The sequence below is a fragment of the Mustela erminea genome, chromosome 5 (genome assembly GCF_009829155.1).
Source record: "Mustela erminea isolate mMusErm1 chromosome 5, mMusErm1.Pri, whole genome shotgun sequence".
NCBI lineage: Eukaryota > Metazoa > Chordata > Mammalia > Carnivora > Mustelidae > Mustela > Mustela erminea.
The window spans coordinates 20,298,380-20,324,876 of record NC_045618.1 but is presented as its reverse complement, the minus strand read 5'-3'; the positions used below and the strand labels follow the sequence as shown (position 1 = coordinate 20,324,876).

The 26,497-nt window shown below is 47.4% G+C and overlaps 1 protein-coding gene across 2 annotated transcripts in view; it reads left to right on the top strand.

The window, feature by feature from the left end:
• The window catches only part of PCSK6 (proprotein convertase subtilisin/kexin type 6), a 183,562-nt gene that overhangs the window by 139,828 nt on the left and 17,237 nt on the right, over positions 1-26,497 (top strand). The window contains exons 14-17 of one of the 2 annotated variants that reach the window (XM_032342223.1): positions 18,226-18,405; positions 18,575-18,613; positions 24,194-24,296; positions 25,242-25,438. In XM_032342223.1, the coding sequence (XP_032198114.1) occupies positions 18,226-18,405; positions 18,575-18,613; positions 24,194-24,296; positions 25,242-25,438 (519 nt within the window). The remainder of the gene's footprint in view (positions 1-18,225; positions 18,406-18,574; positions 18,614-24,193; positions 24,297-25,241; positions 25,439-26,497) is intronic. The other variant, XM_032342224.1, reaches the window with a different exon arrangement.

Here is a 26,497-nt window from a genome sequence, read left to right as displayed (position 1 = left end):
GCACACCACAGCTTATTGGAAATCATGTAGAAAATGGACTATCTTTTGGGATGGGTACTCTTTAAGGGAGATGTATTCCATGTGTGACCAAGGCTCAGGCCTTATAATGTTCTCTGTCCCCCAGTCCCAATCTCCTCGTTCTCCCAACAGAGCCAACCCATCTCTGAGTAGAGCCTTGGTCCCTCCCTCAGGACTAGACATCACAATCAGGGGCTCTCATTTCATTGGTTTATTTCTTCTCAAGACCCACTCAGAAGGGTAAAGGTCTAATTGCCATTGGTTTAACTGCTTATTTAACAGGTCAAACTATTTCTCTGCCTAAATGTTGCAGTCAGTAAACAGTTATTGTTTGAATTCTCAATATGCTAAAAAGTCTCTTTTCCAAGACAGGGAGTTAAAAAATAATATTTGGTATTAAAACAAAAAATTGCAATGCAGAGGCAGATACCTTCTTTATCTCTAGCATCTCAACTCCCATAGTTAGATGATAGCAAACAAAGCTTTATACTATCATAGCTTTTATATATGAAGAGTGCTTACAAAATCACTAAGAAATGTGCAGAGCACCCCAGTAGAAAAATGAGGAAAGAGCCTAAAGAGACAGTTCATAAAAAAAAAATATAAATGACCAGTCAACAAAAGATTTGCAGTCTTTGTAATATTCGAAGAAAACATAAATTAGAACATGGGAAGGTAGATATCGCGGTAGCAAGCCAACAAGCAGAAGTTCCAGAGACTGCAAAACAAATGTCCATGGTATTCTGCACTTGGGATCACAGTGTGATTTGCTGAAAAGAACATGAATGTTGAAGCAATACGGCCTTGGACCTGATACTGGATCCACCAGCTACTGGTAGGGGGGAATCTTGTGAGTAATAATAATTCTCTCATAGCATGTTGTGAGCACCTGATGGCAGTGAACATTTCTAGCCCAATCTGGCATACAGAGGGTTGTCATGGAAACTCAGCTTCCCCTCCCCACCCCCATCGGATTGGGCAACCCCATAGGCATGGGTTCTAACCACAGACTTTAGGAAGTGGTCCATTTGCCCCCCTGGGGAAGTTCCAGCCCAGAGGTCACTGGCAGAGACCAGTCTCAGTGCCTTTGAGGAAAATGAAACTGGCTCTGCTTTTCTGGAGAACCCAGGAATCTGGAAACAGCAAAATCCTGGGCTGCTGTGCTGAGGGCAAGTGGGATCACCATCCAGTCAAAGGCCTGAATGGAAAACTCTTTTCAGCAGGTACATTCCTATTCTTTCTTCTTCTTAAGCAATGTTTTTTTTTTTAAGCAATGTTTTTTCCCCCCAACAAAAGAAACCAAAGCTTGCTAACCAACAGCTTGCTTTTGAAGCTGCTGTGAGGAGATCTTACCCCACAAACTGACTGGCTTTTCAGTGGCCTTTGTGTGTGTTCCCTGGGGCCAGAGCCATTTAAGAAATTCTCACACATCTTGGCTTTCTTTGGAGCCCAGCCCAGTTACACCCAACTTCACCTGCTGGCTTCTGTGAATCCCATCTTTGCTTCTCTCCTTAGCACAAATGTGAAAGTTGAAGCCAGGGTGAGATCAAAGAAGTTCAGTGCTTTTGCCAAAACCTGCAGAGTATGTTATAGGGGCACAGACAAGCTGTGAAGGTCAAGCCCAAACCCACAGTCCAGTTGACTTGCCCGTGACCTGGTGGGTGACAGGAGGAAGACCAGGCTGCAATGTAAACTGAGGTCAGGGCACAGGATTCAGGTGTTGGGACCTGTGTGGGGTCAGCCCAGAGGAGGGTGTCTGGCAGCTGTAGTCCGCGTTCCAACAAGGACACTTGCTGGCTTGGTCACACAACTTCTCTCCACCTCCATTACTGCACATATGTGATGGGAATTACAGTACTTAGGAATACTATAGAATTAGTACTTCTTGAGCTTGGTTGATATTCAAATGTAGGAGTATTTTATATGAGAAAAATACTTCCAGAGGATTTTTTAAAAAGATTTTGATCAGGGATGCCTGGGTGGCTCCGTCTGCCTTCGACTCAGGTCATGATTTCAGAGTCCTGGGATCGAGTCCTGCATCCGGCTCCTTGCTCAGCAGGGAGCCTGCTTCTCCCTCTGCCTGCTGCTCCCCTTGCTGTGCACGTGCTCTCTCTTTTTCTGACAAATAAATAAAATCTTTATTTTAAAAAAAAAAAGGTTTTGATTGGTGTCCGGCCATAGTGCCTATAATATTAAAAGCACCAACACATATTTCTCGGTGGCAAGCCATCTTGGAACCTATCTGTGTGTCTCGTGTGCCCAGTTCTGCGAGTCTCCCTTTTACTGTTATCTTGTATCTTACAAAGGTTCTATGCTCCCTTGAATGGGAGGACAGCGTAGAGGAAATGTTCTTTTCAAATATTGTTCATGCTTGTTCATGCCTTCTACCTCCAAGCACGTGTAATGATTGCATTTTGCTCTGTAAACGTCACACTTGACCTGTTAGGTACTTCTCCAGAATGGCTCAGCCCCTCTGCCCTTGGGCCTCACCTCTTGCCCAGTAGAGAGGTCTGGCCCCCATCTTATCTCCTCAGCGCCCCCAGGTGAAGGCTGGCCCAGAGCACAGTTGTTCCCACAGGTGGAAGCTGCAGTGGCCCTAGGAAGTCAGGTCCTTCCCAGGAGGACTTGGGAATGCTGTGGCTTTTCCTTCCACTTCCAGAGGAGGCTTGGCGTCTGGGCTCCCCAGCATCCAGCTGCCTAGAGTGGGGCAGGGGACACACCAGAAGCGCACAAGAGGTTTGCCCAGTGAGAGCCAGGAGAGAAGTTCCTGCCCTTCCCCAACAGTCCCCCAAAGCTCTTTGGAAGATGTCCCCTCACCAAGCGCCCTGCTGTTTGGTTGAGAAGCTGGGCCAGCTTAGTGTCTGTTCCCCAGCCCTAACCCACCTTCCCCCTTTCTCCTCACTCCTGTTGCTCCAGGTCACACCTCCCAATAAAGTCTCAGCCCTTGGCCTGTAGGCTTGGCCCCGGACGCCCATTTTCTAGGGAGCCTGGGCACACACTCAGGTTGCCGACCGAACATGAGTTTTAATAATCTGTAGGAAATATTGGAGAGAAAGAGACGATCAAAAGCATCATGTTTCGAACTGGTGCAGTGCGGCTCCACTGTCAGCAGACAGAGTTTGCCTTTGGGGATTCAATGCTAAGGCTTTTTGTCTCTTCCCCGGCCCACAGTCGAGGAGGATTTGAGTGACTGAATGTGCGTGCATCCATGAACCTTGTTTAAATCAAGAGCTCATATAATTTTAATCAACTCTGTTTTCGGCTGTGCACACTCAGTAAAACATTTAATAATCGGTTAAAAGTGGAAGAAATTAGTCTCTCTTGTGTGACTGTTCTTTTCCTTTTTTTTTTTTTTTTTTTAAATCATAAAAAGCTCCCTGGTTTTCTGGTTTCCTTTCAATTAGTTAGCTGTTGCATGCATTTCTTTTTTTCCTAAGAGCAAAGCTTTTCTCATTTTATTGTTATTTTACAGACTTCTCTTTAACTGACATCTGTTTTGAGCTCATCTCCGTTTGCAGGATGAGTTTGAAATTTGGCAATCTGTGATCAGCGGCTCAGTCTATCTTGTACTGGCGGCTAGAAAGGAAGTCAGATTGAAATCATGAGCCTCCTGTGTCAGCTTTCAGGTTTGTTACTGAACTCTCTCGTTTCTGGAAAGTGCCATCCGAGAGTACCACTCCTGCTTCTCTTGAAATAGAAGCCGAGAGCTCAGTAAGGTTTCCAAATGGTCAGCGCACGCACGGCTATCCAAAAGTCTCACTTCTAACCTTCCCTCCTTTTTAAAAATATTTTATTTATTTACTTGACAGAGAGATATCACAAGTAGGCAGAGAGGCAGACAGAGAGAGGGGGGAAGCAGGCTCCCTGCTGAGCAGAGAGCCCGATGCGATGTGATGATTCGATGCGGGGCTCGATCCCAGGACCCTGAGATCATGCCTTGAGCTGAAGGCAGAGCCTTAACTCACTGAGCCACCCAGATGCCCCAGACTTCTAACCCCATTTGCTTTGATATTCAAGTATTCAAGAATACTTGAATATTCAAGTATTTAATATTCAAGTATTAATTCAAGGATTCAAGTATTTCAGTAGGTCTTTTCACCTCCCTTCTACTTGTCCAAGGGACCACAAAGAGTAATACAATTCCCCGGGTCTCTTAGTTCAAGAAAAAAAGAAGGGTGGATTCCCACTTAGCTGGTGAGGGTCCGACCCCACACTGCGGTGCATGGTTGTGAATCCTCGCATGCTCGACTTGGTTCTGTGTCCCCCGATGGTGAATATAACAAAAAGAGAAGGCTTTTCATTACTATCTTACTATTGCAGATAAAATTCTAAATGCAGTTGAAAATGAAAAGTAGGGGCGCCTGGGTGGCTCAGTGGGTTAAGCCACTGCCTTCGGCTCAGGTCATGATCTCAGGGTCCTGGGATCGAGTCCCGCATCAGGCTCTTTGCTCAGCAGGGAGCCTGCTTCCCCCTCTCTCTCTCTGCCTGCTGCTCTGCCTACTTGTGATCTCTCTCTGTCAAATAAATAAATAAAATCTTTAAAAAAAAAAAGAAAAGAAAAGAAAAGAAAATGAAAAGTAAAATGATGTGGAGAAGAGAAAGAGCTCTCCTGAAACCCCTTTCTGAGGTTCCTTCAAAGGTGTTAGCGGTTAGGTACAAAGATGGACCTCGAGGTTCATGCTAACTGCGCTGGTCAGCGTTCTGGCAAACAGATCCACCATCAAATGTTTAAGTGCCTTTAATTTTTGAACATTTGACTTTTTTTCAGAAACATATCATGTTCAAAAATATATCTGTAATTCTATTTGGTCTTTTTTTTTTTCCTGACATTTTACAGAGTTCTAACCATACTGCCTTCATAACTTTGTATTTCTTTTTATTACTTGCGTATCAAGCACTTTTTAATGTTATTACATATCCTTTTTAAGCAGCGTTTTATATAAGCAGCATTTTATATATTTTTTTAAATAAAACTTCACTGGAATGCCATAATGTATTTAAACCGTACATCTATTGTTGTCATGCAGTCTGTTTTCCTTTCCTTTTTTTTTTTTTTTTTTTGCTATTATAAATAGCTTAGTGCAGAAAGCTTTCTCCTAAATTTAAAATTATTTCCTGGGGATCATTCACCAGAAGTAAATCACTGGGACAGATAAAAGATGAAAGCATATATCTACTTTTTGATGCATATCACTGATTTGCTTTTCAAAATAATTGAACCAATTTACAATCTCACCAGGCACACTCACTGGCCAGCTCCAGAGAAAACCAAGGATATCTTTCCTTAATTTGCATTGTGTTAATTACTAATGAGGATGAGTACCTTTTCCAAACGTTTGTGGAAAAATGTGTTTTTCTTTGGAAAATTGCCATTTCTGTTTTTGTCCCAAGAGGTCTCAGTCCTGTCATTAGTAGGTTGAGAATTACTCCAGGTAAAAATGCAGTGTGATAACACAGGGTGTGTCATAGTTCCTATAAATATTTTTTCTGGTATGCTAGTTGACCTTTAATTTTTTTATAGATAATCTGAAAGCTTTCCTCCAGAGTTTTGATAATTTTTTTTCATTCCTAGTTTTTTAGGATTTGATTTTCTCTATAATGTTTTTTTTTCTTTAGTGTAAGGTAAATATGTTTTCTAAACCACTAACAGATTATCCCAAATCAAAGACAGAATTGGAATATTACAAGATGTTCTAGAATCCTGCCTCAGACCATAGGAAGACCAGGGGTCTTGCCTGTCCACAGAAGACAATTTTAAATGCTGATTGAAATGTTGACAGTCAGATCAATGGAGTGATGATGGTGGCTTGTGTCTTGGGGTATTTGCTGGATCTGGGGAGCCCACGCAGAGAGTTTTATAGCACCTGCATAAAGCTGGGACCTCAGAGGCACAGAAAGTTAAGGCGGGGGGGAAGGAGGAAAAGAAAAAGAAACTAGCGACAGAACACGCAAAACAAGTCCAACTCAGTAGTTACACTCAAGGTAGATAGTACATTGGCTTCAGTTGAGAAGACAAAAATTGTCATAGTAGACTTTTTAAAAACGTATTTGCTGATGTATCAGCAAATGTGTGTTTCTCCCGCCCACTGCCCACCGGCCCCATTCTCCATTCTTCTCCCCTCCATCCCGTTATAGGAGGCCGGCCTCATCACAGACTCTGCCTGTGGCTTACTGTTTAGTTCAGCCAAGGGGAAACGCCACAAGAGAAAGGAGATATTTATTTATGGGGTTTTGTTTTGTTTTGTTTCCCTCCAGCTGCCCCCAGGAACCAGCATCCGTCAGGGTCACAGCCCTGCCCTCCATTCGCCTGGAGAACATAGTACACAGAAGGGCTTAACACACCTTCTGTTGCTAGCCCTAATGAACCCCACTCCTCAAAGTTGTTGCTTTGTGGTGCTCTGCTCACACCTCTGTAAACAGCCTCTTTATCAAAGTGCCCTTGGATTATCCCAGTTTAATTATGCTGTCTGCGTCCTGCTGGGACTGACCCCTAGAACTCTAAGGAATGCTGTCTGAAACAGAAAACACACACACACACAAAACCCAGGAACGTTATAAACTAAAGCAGATGGGGAGAGACATACCAAACAAATACAAACCCCAAGAAAGCTGGTGAAATGTCAGGACAACAGGCTCATCCTTAGAACGGAAGAGTATTACTACACCTTGGCAGAAGATTTGGTTCAATTCTGACATGGCCTCATAATATACAAAGCAGAAAACTGTTGAAACTACAAAAAGAAGGGTGCCTGGGTGGCTCAGAAGGTTAAGCCTCTGCCTTTGGCTCAGGTCATGATCTTAGGGTCCTGGGATAGAGCCAGGAGCCTGCTTCCTCCTCTCTCTCTGTCTGCCTCTCTGCCTACTTGTGATCTCTGTCTGTCAAATAAATAAAATATTTTTTTTAAAAATCTACAAAGAGAAAAAACCAAACCCACACACAAGGTAGGAGATTTAATATGCCCCAAATATATTTGATGTTGCAACTGACAAGTCAAGTCTAAGGGGCCTGTTAGAGCAGTGTACCCACCATCCAAAGAGTGCAATTTCTTTTTGAGCGTTAAATGGAATATTTATGAAAATCGGCCACACAGTGGGCTCTTTGGCAAGCTTCAGCCAATGGGAGTATATAAACGTCATCCTCGAAGGTTACACTTAAGTTAAAAATCAAAATAAAAAGATAGCTAGGAAAAGCCCATACACTGGGAAATTGAAAACCATTTCTAAATAACTCATGTGTCCAAGGGAAAAGACCATAATTTAAATGAGAAAATATGTAAAACTACATGATGATAAAAATAGCACATGTGCAAACAAGTGGGATGCCAGTGTGGAGTAATGGAGATGGAGAAATTTAATGTGGTTTTGGGAATATAGGTGAGGTTTGGTGGGGTGAGGTCCGGAGCCAACGACCAAGCAAGAATTCTTGAGATATCTTTGATGCAAAATAGTGGTTTTATGAAGGCACAAGGGACGGGATCCCTGGGCGGAAAGGGCTGCTGCCAGGGCAGGGATGGAGGGAGTCAGGGGAGGGGGAATTGAGGGGTGGTTGATTCTATACTTGGGAGTTGGGGGAAATGAGGGAAAGGGAGCTTTCAAAAGGATTTTCATATGTTAAAGAAGACTGGCAGGATACCTAGAGCCCTTGCCATTGTCACATTCAGGTTGTTTTTCCCCCTAACAAGGTATTAACATTAAGATAGTTGGGAATTGGGGTGCCTGGTGGCTCAATGGGTTAAAGCCTCTGCTTTCCACTCAGGTCATGATCCCAGGACCCTGGGATCGAGCCCCCGCATCAGGGTCTCTGCTCAGCAGGGAGCCTGCTTTCCTGCCTCTCTCTCTGCCTGCCTCTCTGCCTACTTGTGATCTCTGTCTGTCAAATTAAAAAAAAAAAAAAAAAAAAAAAAGATAGTTGGGAATTTCCTGGAAGGATGTCACACGTGTCCACCACCCCCCAACCCAGGAGTGGAGGGTAGGGGGAGGTTGCATGGTGTCCGGTTGTGCTTTGTCCTCAGCCAGCCTTCTGTTCCCTCATCAATTTATGGCCCTAACTGTATGTATTAGGAAGGAGGAAAGCCTGGAAATTAATGTGCTAAGCATCCAACTTAAGATGGTAGAGAAAGACCAATAGCATCAATGCAAAGAAAGCAGAAAGAAGGAAATGTTGTTAAGAGCAGAAATTAATAAAATAGAAAGCAAAGATATGGAAGAGAGAATCAAGAAAACCAATAAATTGGTTCTTTGAAGAAACAAATAAAATTGATAAACCTCTAGGAAGACCAGTCAAGGCAAAAAACTGAGAATATATCATTATAGGAATGAAAACGAAGAACGTTATTATAAATCCTGTATACATTAAAGTTACTGGGAGAAGGTATGATAAATAACTTTGTGACCAAAAAAAGAGAGAAAGAAAGAAAAAGAAATTTGAAGGGAAATAGGCAATTCCAAGAAAAAAAATTACAACTTGGTAAAATTGACACACACACAAATAAAGATTAAAATTATCCTCAGAAATTGTTTCTATAATTTAAAAGGAAACTCAAGGCTGGATAGATGAATTGGCAAATTCCACTAAACATTCAAATGGAAGAAATAACATCAATATTCCATAAACTCTTCCCCACAGCAGAAAAAAGGGAAACAGTGCCCAGTAATTGAATGAAGCCTGTGTATCCTTTATGCCAAATCCCAACAGCACGTTATGGAGAATTTTCAGCCTGTCTCAGTCAAGAACCTATGAAAATTCCAAGTTCAATGTTAAGCAAAATCTGACAATATTTAAAAAGGCTCTCTTTGGAGAACCTGGGTGGCTCAGTCAGTTTAGTGACCCTTGGTTTCAGCTCAGGTTGTGATCTCGGGGTCATGAGATCGAGCCCCCTCTTGGACTCTGTGCAGGGCATAAAGTCAGCCTAAGATTCTGTCTCCCTCTCTCTCCCTTACAACCCTTTAAAAAAAAAAAAAAGTTTCTTGTTTCCTGCCCCTTTTTTGGAGGAGGGGGATTAAATAATTTTGAATATTATATTTTACTTCCTTTATTGAACTTTCAGCCATATTCATGTGGTTACTCTAAGGATTACAATATGTATCCTTAATACATTACACTTTACTTAGAATTATCATCACATGGCTTCACACTTCACAAATGTAAGAGCCTAAAGGACAATATCTTTCTGTCCCCCCCAACTCCTGACTTGGTGCTATGATTGTGTCATATATTTTACTTCTGCATATATCACCAACTCCATTTTATAGTGATATTTTTGCTTTAAGCTGTCTTTGTCTTTTAAAGAAAGTAAGAGAAGGAAACCCACTCTTTTTTGTGTATCTGCGTATTTCCATTTCTGGTGCTTTTTATTCTTTTCTGCAGATCCAGTTTTTTATCTGGTATCATTTTCCTTCTACCTGAAGAATATCCTTTTTCATTTCTTATCATGTTGTCATGCTGGCTATGAGTTGGCCCAGGCTGGGTTTATTTCAGAATGTCTTTATTTCAACCAGTTTGATTTGTTTATTTTTAAAAATGTATTTGTTCATTTGTTGACCCTTTGAGTTTGACTCTGTTTTGAGGCAATCCTTGTGAGGTTTCCATGACTCCACCCAATCTCGAATGGTATTTTCACTGGATATGGAATTCTGGATTAGCAGTGTTTTTTTAATGTGTGTGTGTGTGTGTGTGTGTGTGTGTGTGTGTGTTTTAAGATTTTATTTATTTATATATTTGGGAGGGAGAGAGACTGGTGGAGGGGGAGAGAGGAAGGAGAAAGGGAATCTCAAGCAGACTCCATGCTGAGTGTGGAACCCTACCCAAGGGACTCAGTCTCATGACCTTGAGACCATGACCTGAGCCGAAGTCGAGTCAGAGGCTCAACCCAGGCACTCCAGCATTGGCAGTATTTTTTAAATGTCAGATTTCTGGAGTCCTGGGTAGCTCAGTTGGTTAAGTGTCTGCCTTTTGCTCAGGTCATGATCCCGGAGTCCCAGGATAGAGCCCCACATCTGGCTCCTTGCTCAGTGGGGAGTCTGCTTCTCCATCTCCCTGTGCCCCTCCCCCAACTTGTGTTCTCTTCATTCTCGCTCCCTCTCCCTCTCTCAAAATAATAAATAAAATCTTTGAAAATATATATCCGATTTTGGACACCTGGGTGTCTCAGTTGATTAGACGACTGCCTTCAGCTCAGGTCATGATCCCAGAGAGTCCTGGGATCGAGTCCTCCTGCATCGGGCTCCCAGCTCCACGGGAAGTCTGCTTCTCCCTCTGACCTTCTTCCCTCTCATGCTCTCTCTCTCTCTTTCTCTCTCTATAGACACACACACACACATGATTTTAGCACTGTAAAGATAGTATATTTTCCTCTGACCTCCATTGTTCTGGTGGGAAGTGTTTACGTTTACTATGTAAGCCATGTTTATCTCTGAGCCACCTTACATATTATGATAACATTTCTTTTCTCATATTGTACAAGCCAGCAGGTTTGCCATATACAAAATGAATGAACAAAAAAAAGTACGTTTCCATATTCCAGCACACAGAGCTCCCGGTCAGCTTTTGAGTACCTTACTACTGAATATGAAAAGACCCCCACGAGGACCACCAGACATTTGAGGAAATTATCCAGCATTAGAGAAGACACTTGGAGGGGAAAGAATAAGTCAGTTGGCGAAAGAAAACTTTAGAAAAACTATAATTGGTCATATAAAATAGAAAAAATTAGTTATTCCTCCCCTGAGTAGGGAAAACTCCAGTTATTCCTTACTGTGTTTTCCTCCTCTGTATCTCCTTTACTATTCATATAGAACATTTCGCCTCTAACACTTTTAGTCGCCAAGTGTGTGGTTTTGACCCACAACAAGCAATTCTTGGTCACACCCATTGGGCGTCCTACAATTTAACTCAATTCTGCCACCATCTACCCAGAGATAGCATCCAGTCCCACAGCTTAAGGGCTCAGTCCCACGAGACTGCCCACCACACCTACACACTCACATCCCCTTCAGATGCCATTATGAAGTTCAGGTTATCACCATTGCTTTTGACCCACCAGTCATAAATCTTTGTTCTAAAGAACTCCTCTTGGGAGTCAGTCACAAATCTCAGGGAAGCACTTACTTACACTCAACCAGTTTATTAAAGGAAATGATAAAGGGTACAGATACATAGATGAAGAGATACATAGGGAGGGTGAGGACTGGGGGTGCCTGAGAGCAGGAGCTTCCATCCCTGCACATTTGGGGTGCATCCCCCTCCTGGTGTGGATTTGTTTGCCCACCCACAAGCTCCCCAAACCACATACTATTAGGATTTTAAGGAGGCTTTCTCATGTAGGCATGGTCAATTACTGACTTTATTTTTAGCCCCTCTCTAGAGAAGTGAGAGACAGGGCTAAAAACCCCATGCTTCTAATCATAGCTTGGTCTTTTTGATGACCAGAAGCCCAACCAGAGTCATCTCCATAGAACAAACAATGCTTAGGAATGTACAAGGTTTTAGGAGTCCTGAGTCAGGGACAGGGTCAAAGACAAATATCATAACAAGAGACGCTCCTACTGTCCTTCTCAATTAGGAAATGATAGGGTCTCAGGAGCTCTGTGCCAAGATTTGGGCACAGACCAATATATAGATTCTGTTATCTCATAGGTGTCCTCAGGAAGAGTAAGAGGAAATATCTCATCTATAAAACCAGAACAGGTTTCTGCATTTTGGGAAAGGAGCATTGGGAGAACCAGATCAATGCCTTGAAGATTACAAACATGAGGCAAAAATTAGAAAGTCAACAGATAGTGTAGAAGACCTGAGGAAATCTCCCACAACATGAAATTGGAGTGGACTGGGGGAGAAGACACTAAATACCGAGTAAGAAATGGTGTTAACAGAGTGTTGGGGATATGGGAGGGGATGTGACCATGTCCTAGGGAGGTTGTCATTGGATAGTGTCTAATATTGAGAAACTAGGACATAGCCCATGAACATTTATTTGATCAAGCTCAAAGTGTGAAAAGGTGACATAAAGGACTTCTGTCTTGGCCTCAACTGTGTAGCATTCCTTGACTTGGCAAACTGTTCATTCATGACTTTGAAAAGGATAAAAAAATGTTAAAAAAAAAAAAAAAGGTGGTATTTGAGCATTTCCTATCTCACCTCATTGGTGCCATTAAGGAAGATGCTATTTTGTGCATTACCATGCAGGACAACGATTTTTCTTCACCAAATGTAGATTTGTTTCTACCTTTCACCTAAATGAATGCTGGAGCTTGGATTCTTAGGTCCTTTTCCTGGTACTGAAAATATCCTCTTTAATGGTTTTTACAAGATCGTAGGGAAGATTCTCCCATCTCCCCTGTCTTACTTCGGGCTCTAAGGGTGAGCACACAGAGGTGGGGGGGGGGTCCTTCCCCACATGTGTTCACTCTTCCTTGACCTTTCCAGGTCATTTCCTATATTTCCTTTATTTTCCTTTATTTTCCTCTTAGTTGCCATAATGTGGACCGAAAGTGAATTTTTAATTACGTGTTTAATTTATTGAGTAGATGTTGGGGTTTCTCTCCATGTGTGTATAATACACACATATGTGTGTGGATATATACATATACACACACAGTATTTTATATAATAGCTTTATTGAAATATAGTGAAATTTAATCCACATACCATAAAATCCCCCTTTAAAGTGTTTTTGTATATTTTTATAAACAGGGGGAGGTGAGCCTTTTCTATTCCTTCCACCAAAGCCTGTTCATTAAGCTTTGTAAACTTTCTAAGTCAGGTTCCCTGGCTCTTATAAGGAAAAAAACCCTTTTACTGGGGGAGGGGGAGGAGACTGAAAAGTATTTCTTGATTTTTTTTTTCTTTAGACCTTTCTTTCTTTACTATGTTTTGACTAAAGAATTGCTCCCTGCATGTTTTCAATGTTAGGGGTGGGAGGGAGGATTAATAAATTCTTTATTGTTCATAACTTCTTATGGCCAAAGAAAACTCAAGAATTGAGAAGTATTAGCTCAGAGTCCTTAACCTCACAAAACCTTGGCCCCACTTCTACCCTCTTTTGTCTCCAGTTGTAAATTCCCCTCTGGAGGATTTCTAACGCTTGATTCAAAACACCCGGCAGAGAAAAGCTTTGTGATGGCTGGTGCTTTCCTATTGGCAACTTCGACCCTAGGCTCCCTTAATGCTGGTTCTTCCTTTGAATAGTGGGAATAATCCTGTTTGTTCATTACCAATTCAATTCTTTGAGGGGAAACGCTGCACTGAAGATAGTGAATGATGATAAAGCCATTTATTGGCATTAACTAGGATTACCGTCCGCCTCTCCCACAATTATTGTTGCCCGGGCCTTTGCTGGTGACATCTGGAGACAGTCCTGGCAGTGCCCGCCCCAAGTGGTTAAGCAGGTGGATTTGTCATTCTTTCTTTTACAGTCTCAGGAATCTGATGGAAAAAGAAAAACCAAAGGATTTGGATTTGGATGTCTTTGAAGACGCCCCCTCCTGGAAATTAAGGAATTAGTGGTACTGGTTGGGTGTTTGTCAGGGTAAACTTGAACAGGCATGTCGAGTGTCTTGAATAGTAAATAATAGGTTCTGGTTAAATGCTTTGACCAAAGCAGGCCGATATTTTTAAATCCTCCTGCCTCAGAAGGCAATGCTGTTGAGGGCCCTCCTTCTACTTTTCTGTGGTTTTCTGTACCCATATGAGTCATCTCCCCAAAGTGAAAGCAGACTCTGGGGATGGTGAGCATGGAGGGAACCAGCACTGGGACCTGGTCACCCATGGGGACTTCTTTTTTTCTCCCTGGATCCCTCTTCATGTGACCAAGGTTATGGCACTCTTTGTAATTGCAACCTGGAAACAACCTAAATGCCCATCACCTGGGGACCCTCAAGTAAATGACTCAGCATCTCTCTGCTTCAGTGATGGGAAGGTCACCAAGATGCATTGTGAACGGAAAAAGCAAGGTGCGGAAGGTTCTATAAGGTGTGTTAAAAAGGGGGACAGGTCAGAACATATGCTCATACTTGCTTGGCTCAGTTGCTTAAGTGTCTGCCTTTGGCCTAAGTCATGATCCCAGAGTCCTGGGATTGAGTCCAGCATGGGTGGGAGTATGGGGGGGGGGTGTTCCTTGCGCAGCAAGAAGCCTGCTTCTCCCTCTGCCTGCCACTCCCCCTGCTTGTGTGCATCCCACCCCCTCTCTGTCAAATAAATAAATAAAATATTAAACGAAAAAAAAAAAGGAATAATGGGGCGCCTGGGTCACTCAGTCATTAAGCGTCTGCCTTCAGCTCAGGTCATGATCCCAGGGTCCAGGGATCGAGCCCCGCATCAGGTTCCCTTTTCCCTGCTCAGCGGGAAGCCTGCTTCTCACTCTCCCACTCCCCCTGCCTGTGTTCCCTCTCTCAATGTGTCTCTATCAAATAAATAAATAAAATCTTAAAAAAAAAAAAAAAGAGTAAAATGCTTCTGGAAGGATAGATACAAAAGAAATGAGTAACAGGGTCACCAGTGGTAAGAGAGACAGTGGCCCGAGGATGGGGCTAGAAGCAGGCTCTGCTGTATTCCCTTTCATACATTTGGAGTTTGAGCTATTTGTATTTATTACTTATTCAGAAACATAAACCAAAAGCCCTGAGTACCACAGTTTTTTAAAATGTTTTTTTCTTTGACTATACAACCACTTTTTTTTCCATTAAACTAAATTTCTTCTTAAATTATATACGCTGAAGCTCTTAAAAAAAAAAAAATCAAATAGTTCCCAAGGGACTACAATAAAAAATGAAGTCTCTTTTCTGTTCCTGAGCCCTAGCCTTCCCACCAAGGCAGTGTCTACTGCTGGTTTCTTAAAATTCTTTTTTTGTCTTATCCTTTCAGTTTATTGAGATGTCACTAATACCCAGCAGGGTCCAAGTTGATTCGCAGACAGAGTAAGGACTTCACTTACCTATACTGCACAGTAGATATGATGAACTTTTAGAATATAGGTGAGGTTCAGTGGGGTGGAGTCCGTTGCTAATGACCAAGAAAGAATTCTTGAGACATCTTTGGTGCAAAATAGTGGTTTATTAAAGCACAGGGACAGCACCCGTGGGTAGAGACAGCTGCTACCCCGCGGTTGTGAGGGGTGGCAGGTTATGTACAATGGGCTTGGGAGAGGTAAGGAAAAAGGGAGTTTTCAATAGAACTTTCCTAAAAGATCTATAAGATACGGGATGCCTTGAGACCTTGTCATTGTCAAGATTTTTCCCTCTAGCAAGGTATTAACATTAAGATAGTTGGGAGATTCCTAAAGAATGTCACATATGGGGGTGCCTGGGAGGCTCAGTGGGTTAAAGCCTCTCCTTCGGCTCAGGTCATGATCCCAGGGTCCTGGGATCGAGCCCCGAATCGGGTTCTCTGCTCAGCAGGGAACCTGCTTCCTCCTCTTTCTCTCTCTGCCTGCCTCTCTGCCTACTTGTGATCTCTGTCTCTCAAATAAATAAATACAATCTTAAAAAAAAAAAAAAAAAAAGAATGTCACATATGTCCCACCCAGGACTGGGGATTGGGGAGGTTGCCAGGTATCAGCCTTTTGCTTTGTCCTCAGCCAGCCTTCTGTTCCCTCATCAGTTACACACTTAGAGAAACAATAAATATAGTTAATATCCATCGTCTTATATAGGCATGCACACACACACACAAACATAAAAAAAAAAAATTTTTTTCCCCTTGTGATGAGAACTTTTAAGGTCTACTGTCTTGGTTTCTTGGAATTCCTTCCACTCTCCCTCCCTGTGCTGGGTGCATGCTGATCCTGAGCTCAGAGTGGCCTCTCTTGTTTGTCCTACCAAAGCTATATCTGAAAATGCGAATCTAATTTTAGTGGCAACACCCCTTGGTGAGTGTTTCTGGAGCCACGCTAGAGGGTGGAAACATCTCGACTCCAATGACAGCTTACAGAGCCTTGCTCCCTATCTTGTGGTTCTCACACCTCCCCCCACTTTTCATCAGTTCCTTGCCCTGCAGTTAACGTGCCCAGCTCCTGGGCGGTTTGGAAATCTGGCTCCTGTCTGGTCTCCAGAGGTTGAGAACGGATAATAATTCACAACCAGGGACTGTGTTCGCACCCACACCCACACCAAGTACTTCTCGTGGCCTGTGGCCTGTGATAGGAATGCGTTAGGGAAAGGGCCAGGGAGCGTCTAGAAGAACCAGGCCCTTTGGAAGTCGGTGTCCTAGGAAGTAGCTTAGGAATGTGTTTGCAGATTAAACACATTCAGGCTGGGAGAGGCCCACATGGATGCAGGGCCTAACTTGGGACGGCTTGAGGGCTGCAGGCTTCGGGGCCTGGGACCTTGGTTGGCTAGGGTGTGGCTGTGTGCCACATGGTATAACCCAATCAGCATCACATACCACTTAGAACAGCATGGGGGAGTGTGGCCTGGTATGCGCAGGCCCCTTCTGCCTCTGGCCTCCACTTGCACCTTGGACAGGATGGATCACAGCCCATAGGCTTCTGGAGTATGTGGGCAAGCAGGAACCACCTGTTCTAGGATTTCAGGAGAGTAAGATATTCCTGGAATTCAAACAAAAGATCCAAGTCATACCAGCAGATCTGCCCATGTTGCAAAGATAGCATATAGGGGCACCTGGGTGGCTCAGTGGGTTAAGCCTCTGCCTTTGGCTCAGGTCATGATCTCAGGGTCCTGGGATCGAGCCCCGAATCGGGTTTTCTGCTCAGCAGGGGGCCTGCTTCCCCTCTCTCTCTGCCTACTTGTGATCTCTGTCAAACAAATAAATAAAATCTTAAAAAAAAAAAAAAAAAAAAAAGATAGCATATACCCAGATATCTAAGGACAGATGGCCCGCCATTCAGAGCCAAGAAGGGAAGTGATAGGAGCAGAAGTGATGATAAAAATGCAAATCAGCAGCAAAGAATCAGTGCTCATTTCTCTCACCTAAAGCATTCTGATGGCCAAGAGCCCCAGAGATAGAAAATAAAGAGGAAAGTCTGAGATTTGTCTCTGTCTGACGCAGACATGGAGCTGGCAAAGCCACTGTTCCCAGCTTGGGTCCCCATGGCCGGTCACGAGGGGCTCCACAGCTGGATGGCTTTGTTGGGCTGGAGCCATGGTGGGTCCATGCTGGTCGCAGTGGACCGCAGCCCCTCATTTGCACAGGAGGGACAGCAGTGATCTCCTCCATGTGGTCTCACTGCTCTGACTGTTCAGGGACACAAGGGTGAAGCTGGGAAGGCCAGACCTCCGGCCTGCACCTGGGCTGGCCCCCCACACCCATCTAACTTGGCTTCTGACCTGCCTTTTTTTTTTTTTTTTAAAGATTTTATTTATTTATTTATTTGACAGAGAGAGAGATCACAAGTAGGCGGAGAGTCAGGCAGAGAGAGAGAGAGAGAGAAGCAGGCTCCCGCTGAGCAAAGAGCCCGATGCGGGGCTCGATCCCAGGACACTGAGATCATGACCTGAGCCGAAGGCAGCGGCTTAATCCACTGAGCCACCCAGGCGCCCCTCTGACCTGCTTTTTAACAACCCAGATTTCACCTGCAGACTGCAGCCGAGGTTTTTCACTTCTCTTTACCCCTGGGAAGACCTAGCAGCACGGGCCATCATTCCCAAGTGGAGGTGGACGGCGGGGTGGGGTCCCTGCTGCCCCCGCCCCATCTCCCTACCCTGCCTCATACATGCTCTGGGTACCCTGTCCTTCCCGTGCCTCTCACCTCCCCCCACATAGTCTGGCATCCATGCCATTCATCCTGCCATTTTTGAGGATGTCCTCCCTACACTCGGCCTCTTCGGACCTTTGGGTTTGCACTACCACTGTCACCGCATCCCCCTTCCCTGCCCACCTGGCGGGCTACACAGGAAGGAGTCCAAGACCAATCTTCCCACGGTCCATGGTGAAGGCTCCTAATAGCAGGACTCCTTGGTGTAACCCAGCTGTCCTGTTTGAAGCAGATGGGGCAAGGCTCAGGGCCAGGCCCCAGATCTGCTCTCTGGGGATGGGGGGAGACCAGTCGAGGGAGGTACAGTGAGACCTGGGGACAGAGAACACAGCCTGGGCAGTCATGGTGCAACCCTGATCCTCGGGTGACTAGGAAGGAAGATGGTGGGTGCGGAACCTTGTAGTGGAAGCCTCATACCTTGCACTTGGGCCAGGCCCCTCAAGAGCTCTCTGAGGGAGGTTTCAGGCTGGCCAGTGACTCTGGGCTTGGTGCCTTTCAGGGAAATTGAAGGAATGGAGCCTCATCTTGTATGGCACCGCCGAGCACCCATACAACACCTTCAGCTCCCATCAGTCACGCTCTCGGATGCTGGAGCTCTCGGCCCCTGTGCTGGAGCCCCCCAAGGCTGCTCTGTCTCCACCCCAGACTGAGGTTCCTGAGGACGAAGAGGACTACACAGGTAATGAACTTGTAGCCAGAGGAAATGGCCAGGCCAGCCTCTGACTTTTGGTTTTCCACTGTGGCTCTTAAAGTGTGGGACCGTTCCTGGCAAAAGGTGGGGATTGTGACGGTGGGTCTTCCTTCTTTCCTGCAAGTTGTAATAATGATGGTAATTTGCACTCACACAGCTCCTTCCACCCACGGCTCTCCTAATATTTTACAGACCAGTAAGTATACTTGAAACCAGTAAGTATTCTCCAACCTTCTCAGGCCGGGAAACAGAAGGTTCTATATGCCCAACCAGAACTGGGACTTGCCCCCTGGCTAGTGGGCCTCTTCCTGAGGCTCCATCTCATCCTCAAAATCTCTTGTCTCATGTCTCAGCCTCCTGACCCTCTCAAGTCCATCCACTTTCTGTCCCTATAGCCAGAAGGTGGGAAGGATGCAGGTCTTACTAGACCCGGGAGGGTTGGGTTGAATGAACATAGCCAGGAAAGAAGCTAGCAGTGCAAGTCTTGACTGCCCTTGAGGGCTGGGATGATGGCCCAGGAGAAGGTCTCAGGACCTTATGTCAGTAGATACCAATGTCACCAAGAAGGGGTTAAGCATCTCACAGGAAATAGAGATGCCTTGCGTGAATCCCCCTTCTCCAGCCATACCATTGTCGGGGGTGGGGGGGCTTGGCTCTGGACGTCCGGCCCCCTGCACAGAGACAGGAGCCTGGAGAATGGCTTCAGACTTCTGGAGCCACTGGGCTGGGCACAGTCGTGATTAGCATGTCAGTTTCCTTTCCCTCTGAACCACCCCACGGTGATTTGTGAGAAACCAAGTATTTCTGGTTGGGCATATTTCCCTTAGCTAAATACTCCAGCTGCTTGATAAATGACGGGCGATATCTAAGGATATTGATGTTTTGAGTTATCTAATAGCTTCTGAAAAAAGAAAAGTAACAAAACAGAGAATTCCACTGATACATATCAAGCATAAATTACGGTTGATTCAATTTTAAATTTCTTCTGCCGTTCCTTTAAAATGGAGCATTGAATTATGTATGGCTAACCTGCTGTTTCCCCCTGTGATTTATAAGTGGTGGCAAGAATCAGTAATTATTAATAAAGGTCTGATTTTTTTTTTTTTTTCTTAAAATCTGCTACTGACTAACCTTACACTATCCTGGAATCTCACAAAATAGGGTTCCCTGTGCCACAAGTGACTTAGTGTTCCTCAAACCCAGCCTGGATAGATAGAGGGGGCATCTCCGTGGGAATAGGATGTGCTCCCGACTCTCAGGGAAGGTCCCTACAGTCTTGGGGCAAGTGAGACAGGCAGGCCAGTCACAGCCGGAAGAGCCAGAGACAGGGAAGGAGCAAGAGAGAGGTAAGATCAGGGGAATGCTGTGGTGTGGAGGTCGGTGAGAGAGAAGAGGAGGAGGGGAAGAAGAAAGGGGAGGGGGGGAGGGAGCAGCCATGTTAGATACTGCTGTCAAGGGCTTGTGCGATGGGGCTGCCCATCCGTGGCTCTTGTGGAAGAAGCTGAGTCGCTGATAGGCCCCAGTGCAGAAGCTCAGAGAAAGAGAGGGTGATTTTGAAGTGGCCCCATGATTATGATGAGCTTTCTGCAGTTTTAGCGGAGGTAAGGTGGGTTGAAGCAGGAGTTTGCAGGGGTGCTCACCTCGGGGGAGAAGGTTCTCAGGGATTCAGAGAACTGGCTGTAGACAGAGGTGCATGGGGATGAGGAGCACACCCTGGTGGAAGCCACTAGCACCCCCATCCCCCCACCGAGGGCCCATGCATTGGGAAGGGGTAGGGAGGTCCAACGGAGCAGTGGTCCCAGGAGACGGCAACAGAGGGTCCTGGACAGCCCTGCACTGAGGGCCAAAGATGGGGGGCCAGTGCTCCCAGGGACAAGAGATGAAGGGCAGGAGGTGAGCAAGGGGCAGAGACAGAGTCCAGCCTACCCGACTCCTGTGATGGCTGTCTGGTGGCCTGGTCGGAGCTGGCAGGAGAACCACCCTGGCAAAGGCCGACCCGATGCTGACGGCCATGGTCATATTTTCAGTCAACATTGTTCCTGGGAAGGGGGATGAGGAGGAGGCCATAGTGTTTTCCCCGGGGCCATGGCAAGTGGAAATCCACAGTAGTGGTGAAGTCTGGGATTCCTGAAGTCAATGAAGGTATGGAAATCCAATGGAGGGGGTAGGGCTGGGAGATGGAGAGGCTGGAGGGTCACCGGGGAAGGCAGGGCAGTAGCCGCATGGCCGGGTAAGGTGCCAGGGAAACGTGAGTGGCTGCCTCCTGAAGATGGGGAGCCTGTGGTGGTGGCCTGCCTGCTGGGACATGAGCTGGAGGCTGCCGGAGAGCACCAGGTGTGCCAGTGAGGGGGGCCACCCCAGAGGCGGCTTCAGCAGGTCTGGGGGAACTTGGAGGCTGTGCCAGGTGATTCCGCGTAGCCAGGGAAGCCAGGATGGTGGTGGGCCACAGGGATGGGCTTAGGCTGCTCCAGGAGAGTGGCCTTGAGGGAAGGACAGAAGGTCGTGGGAAGGAAGGGAAGCCTCAGTTTCTGGAGGGGAGGGCATGTGGGCTGAAGATGGCTTGGGAGAGTGTAGTCAGCCACGCAGTGCTGAGGGGAGCCAGGAGCCCCCGAAGCCTCTGTCTGGACACATTCCAGGGCAGCTCAGCGGGCACGGGGAGCTGATAATCAGGACGCATGGCATGGCCAGTGCAGCACTGTGTGGAGTCACAGTCTTGGGGCCCATCTGTGCTTACCTAGCAGAGCCAAGGCCAGGGTCACAAGCTATCAGGAGGGCAGGCTAGACCTGCAGTGAAAGGGGTCTGTTAGTCTCGTCCGCACCTCCTGTCTGCAGTCGGCCACCCCCTGCCCCTTTCCTCCACCTCATGTCCGGTGGTTTGCCAGCAAGGTCCTAGCACACTTTTCCTGGATGACACGAAGGGCAAGGGGACAGATCGGGATATCTAGCAAGTCCTCCTGTTCCTGGATACTGGTCTAAGCACCACTTGATGAGAAGGGCCTTCTAGAACTCCAGGCGGCTTTGTAACATTTGCTGGTGGGGCTTTTTGACTTCTGGATTTTCTCCCCAAAAGATTTAAGGTAGAGATTCCAAATAAGCCTGTGTCATCAGAACACCCGTAACACCATGTAGCCGGGCGAGCAAGGGTAGTCAGTGCGTGAATCACGTTCCCCTCATTGTCTGGAGCCTAGGGAATATATGCTCACCCAGGGAACGTGCTCCAGCATTCTGAAAAAAACACGCGCCATCTTAAGAGTGATGGAGTGAGTGGGAGAAGACAGCCAAGATGACTGAGTCCAAGAACACTTCATCGAGAGGCAAATCTTGATATTGGGCTCTTTGAGACAACTCAAGTAGACAGCTGGAGTAGAGGGAGTTTATGGACACTCATCTAAGCAATCTGCCCTGGGCAGTGTCTTACCAAGCTATTCACCGGGGGCTGCCCACCACTGGTCAGCTAGTCCCCCGGGTTGGGTTTTGTTGCCTTCACTGTTGGATGGATCCCAGCCTTGTATGGGGCTCCCTCAGGTTATGAACCAACCTCTCCACCACAGAGGGCCACGGGAGGGAGGAAGAGGGTGAAGCCCAGTCCACATACCATGAACCAGGCCTTCCCCAAGGCTGTCCCTCTCTTGAGACATTTTAGAACATTCTGTTTGTGGATGTTTCCCAATTTCCACCCATTTTTCTTTCTTTTTTTTTTTTAATTTATTTGACAGAGATCACAAGTAGGCAGAGAGGCAGGCAGAGAGAGGGGGAAGCAGGCTCCCCGCTGAGCAGAGAGCCCAATGCGGGGCTCAATTCCAGGACCCTGAGACCATGACCTGAGCTGAAGGCAGAGGCCCAACCCACTGAGCCACCCAGGCACCCCTCCACCTATTCTTCTGTTATCCATTCTCTCACCCTTTAGCCACTCAGGTGATATCGATTGGATGCCACACACCTTTCTAGGTGCTGGGAATATAGCAATAAACAACCCTAATCCAGTCCCACCTCCCGAGGCTCCTGTCTCCCATGCCAGGATAGAGTGGGAAAATCATTCTTTCTCCTTCCTGTCCCCTGCCAATGTCCTTAAGACTGAAGACATTGTTTACTTTATCAAGCAAGACAGACCTGCTGGTTCCCTTGGATTTCTCGGGGAGAAATCACTGTGGTCCTAAAGGTCCTATCCTCGGGACCACTGCAGGAGGGGCTAGGTGCGAAGGGCAGAGCCCAGGATTCCAGTTCCTCTGTGTACTCAGCGCTGTGGGTCATAGAAAACAAGGCAGCAGGAAGCAAGGATTTCTGAGGCTCTCCCCCATGAATGATCTGGAAGAAGGTGGGCAGGAATCAAATCAAAGGAGAATTGACTGCACAAGAAGCCCAGCAGTCTGGAGCTGGGGAAGGAGGGGTGGGTGGGTGAGGGTAGGCTCCGTGATAAGCTTCAGGCACGGCAGGCCGAGTGCTTGAACTCAGACTGGGGGCACGGACTGCAGAGCCCTCCCCAGCCCAGCCCAGCACGAACGCAGCCTTGAAAGGGGTTCACAGTGGGACCCACAATGAAAACTTTGGAAATATCAACAACAGTAAACCTTCGGGGAGGGAAGCAAAATAAACCGGGTCTAACACTAGGAAGGTCTGCAGGCCCTTTAAGGACGAATGAAGAGGGCTTTGTGCACCTCAGCAAAGACCCATTGTGGGCGGCAGAGAATGGGGACTTTTGTCTCTGCCTGCATCCCCATGAAAACGCTGGTGGCCAGCAAATCACCTCTTCTTTGCTTCTGAACTCGCTCCCCACCCCTACCAACAACTCAAACCTTACAGAAGGCTTTTTTTCTTCTAAAGACTCAAAAGCCTTCGTAATACCCTGCTGGGTCCCTCCCCACATGAGGAGAGTTTTTGGAGCCATTGCCCAGAGCCGGCGGATGGGGGGTCAGGGGTAAGGTAGGCGGAGGGTCCCACCACAGTGCTGTTCTTTGCATGCTGTGGTCACGTTCTTCAGGCCGGGTGAACAGGACACCTGTGGACCTGCCCCACCCGGTTCTGAGGGCACTTGACATTTCCTCCCTCCAGGCTTGCTGGAGGGCCACAGAGCTCCCCGCATGGCTCTCCATCGCAGGCCCCAGGGTCAGAATGCGGGGATTGCGGGGGACATGGGGGAAGACAGGGTGACCCACCGCAGAGGCCAAGAGGAAGGGAAGCCGCAAAGGTTTGCAGAAAAGGGCCCATCCCGTGCCCACTGAGGGACAGCCGTACCCCGTGGCACTAAGCTCACAGATCCATCCTGTTCCCACCAACGCACGCAGGGAATCCTCTCCACCCTTCTTGCTTAATTCCCTTCTCATCATCACTGCCTGGTGGCAGCTTCCCTCATGCCCTTGGCACCCCATCCTGTGTTGCTTTGTCCTCCACCGTGGGAATCAGGAGAGATGGCCGGCCCCAGGATCATGACCGCCGTTGCAGGGGAGTGCCCTAAAGAATGGTGTCCTCAGCCTCTCTCTTGCCATCACACCCTGCTCGGCTCGTGCATCTGGGGCCCCAGATGGGTCTCCCTCTTCCTCAGACTGCCCTTGGAGTCATCAGACCCTCGGACGCTGGAGCCCAGGGCCAGGCTCAGCTCTCAGTCGTAGCCCCACTGCCTTGGGGTGGGCAGTCTTTCTAGCCCTGGTAGCCCCACCACTCTCTCGGGAAGCTTCTCCCGCCCCTCCTAGGCTATGATGCCCTGACACAGGCTCTTAGGGGACTGCATTGGGTTGACAAGGGATCTCTCTGGGTGAATGACAATGCTTGTTTCTTTAAGGTCTGTGCCATCCGGAGTGTGGGGACAAGGGCTGTGACGGCCCCAAAGCAGACCAGTGCTTGAACTGTGTCCACTTCAGCTTGGGGAGTGCGAAGACCAGCAGGTAAAGGGCTGGGGCTTCTGACCGCATGTCCTGGAGCCCCTCAGAGGGCCACCAAGGTGACCTGTTTCCGGCTGTGCTCTTAGTCCCCCCACAGTCTGGTACCCTCCTTAAGACATCATGTCATACCGTCTCCCCCAAAAAAGGAAATCCCACGGAGATTGACTACTTTGGAATTGTATAAGTTTTAGTAACTTCTTGTCCTCATCACACAAGTAATTCATGCCCATGACAGAGAAATTACAGGGTGTGTGGCCTTAAGGTATCTGTGCTCATAAACCATCTTCTAGCCATTTTGTTAAACAGAAATGGGTCAGAGTGAGTGGACCAAGGCTCACCGCTTGGGAACTAGAGACAAATGTCATTTTAGAAGCCAGTACTGTTCAAAAAGCACCATGGGCCAGGTCTGGGGAGCTCCCACCCCCCAAGGGTCCAGTCACCGGCCTTGCAAGGCTATGGATGTGACCCGCATGGGCTCCTCGAGCTCCCAGATGCAGACACACTCACCCTGAGCTGGGCAAAGGCAGTGAGACTGCTTGCTGTCTTTGCTCACTGCCCGTGAGACTAGCTCCCCAAGGGAGGGTGGTGAGGTTGCACCAGAGCTTAAAATTGCAAAAGTTAAATGCCATCGCCCAGGTGCCACTGAACATCTCTTCTGGGGAGACTGAAAGGCAAGCCTTCCTAGGTTCTGATCCAAGTCCAGGACCCTCTCCTGCGTACTTAGGGACCTCTCTGCTGGGCTCGCCAAGTCCATGGGCATTCAGGGTTTAACCTTCACCCTGGGGCCTTTGTTTCCCTCCGAGTTTTGCTGACTTGGGGGATGGAGGGACAGCTAGAATTTCCTCTCCAGCTAGGCACTCTGCCTTAGCAGGACCCAGCAGGCCGCAGACTTGCAGGGCGGTGAAGGGGTCAGGTGGGAAATGTCCTCTGTGGCTTCTGTTCCCACAGGAAGTGCGTGAGTGTGTGCCCTCTGGGCTACTTTGGGGACACAACAGCAAGACGCTGTCGCCGGTGCTACAAGGGGTGTGAGACCTGTTCGGGCAGGAGCCCAACCCAGTGCCTGTCCTGCCGCCGCGGGTTCTATCACCATCAGGAGATGAACACCTGTGTGACATTCTGTCCTGCTGGATTCTATGCTGATGAAAGTAAGTGCATGTCTGTGTGCACAGGAATGATGAATCTCCTCCCCTGCTGAGCCCCCCACCCTGGGCTGGGATCCCCTCTCCTGGGAGAATTTCCCCAGGGAATCTGGCACCAGCTTATGGATCTGGTAGTTGACATTGGGAAAAAGCCCTAGCTAGGAAGAGCTGCTGAGTTGAAATCAGGATTCGAGTACGGGCAGAAGGTTTTCAGTCCTTTAAAAACAAAGAGGAGCCTCCTGGCCAGCGTTAATTGGGCTCAGAAGAGGTGGGTTAGTCTTTGCAGCCCATCTTACAGGCAGTGGCCACACCCCTAAGAGGGGGTGATGCTTTCCTGGTCTTGCAGATGGGGGAACAAAGCTGAGAGGAGCCACCAGGCCCACAACTAGTAACGGCACAGGTGGGACTTGAACTCAGAACCACGAAACCAGGTGTCCTGCCATTCCACCAGGCCCAGGAAGGTGGGTGGATGGGCGGGGCCCTGGGGCCCAGGTTCCCATGTTCCCATGCCAGGGTTTCACCAATGCACGTCACCCCAGAAGAGGCAAAAGACAAGGTCTGGGTTAAACAGACGGAGAATAGTTCTCAAGTTCAAAGAAGCTACCGTTTTGACGTTGTCGATTTGTGTAGGTCAAAACCTTCCCACAGAGGCCCTTGCTATGTGGGAGGGATCATTGACCCGGTTTGTGATGGCATGACGGTTCTTCCTCTGGAGAAGGAGCCAGGAAATCTTTATAGACGTAAAGCCATTCAAGAACCAGAATCCCTTTAAAGGAAAAAGCCATTCTCTCGCAAGATGCATTTCACAGCCTTTGCAAACACCTGCCCTGGGCTGCCAGCCAGACCCTTTTTCCTCCATCCCCACCCTGCTCCCAAGGCAAGAATGAGCCACCCTCGTTGACCCGGTGTCTTCCCTGAGCACCTGCTGCATGTGTGTAATGCCCGCCTTGGGGCCCCAGGAGGAGGCACAGACGTGTAGCAAGCAGCCCTGAGCTTCCAGGCCCAGACGCCAGGTGGCGATGATGAGGCGCCGGGAGAAACGACCAGATCAGAACAGGCGGAGGC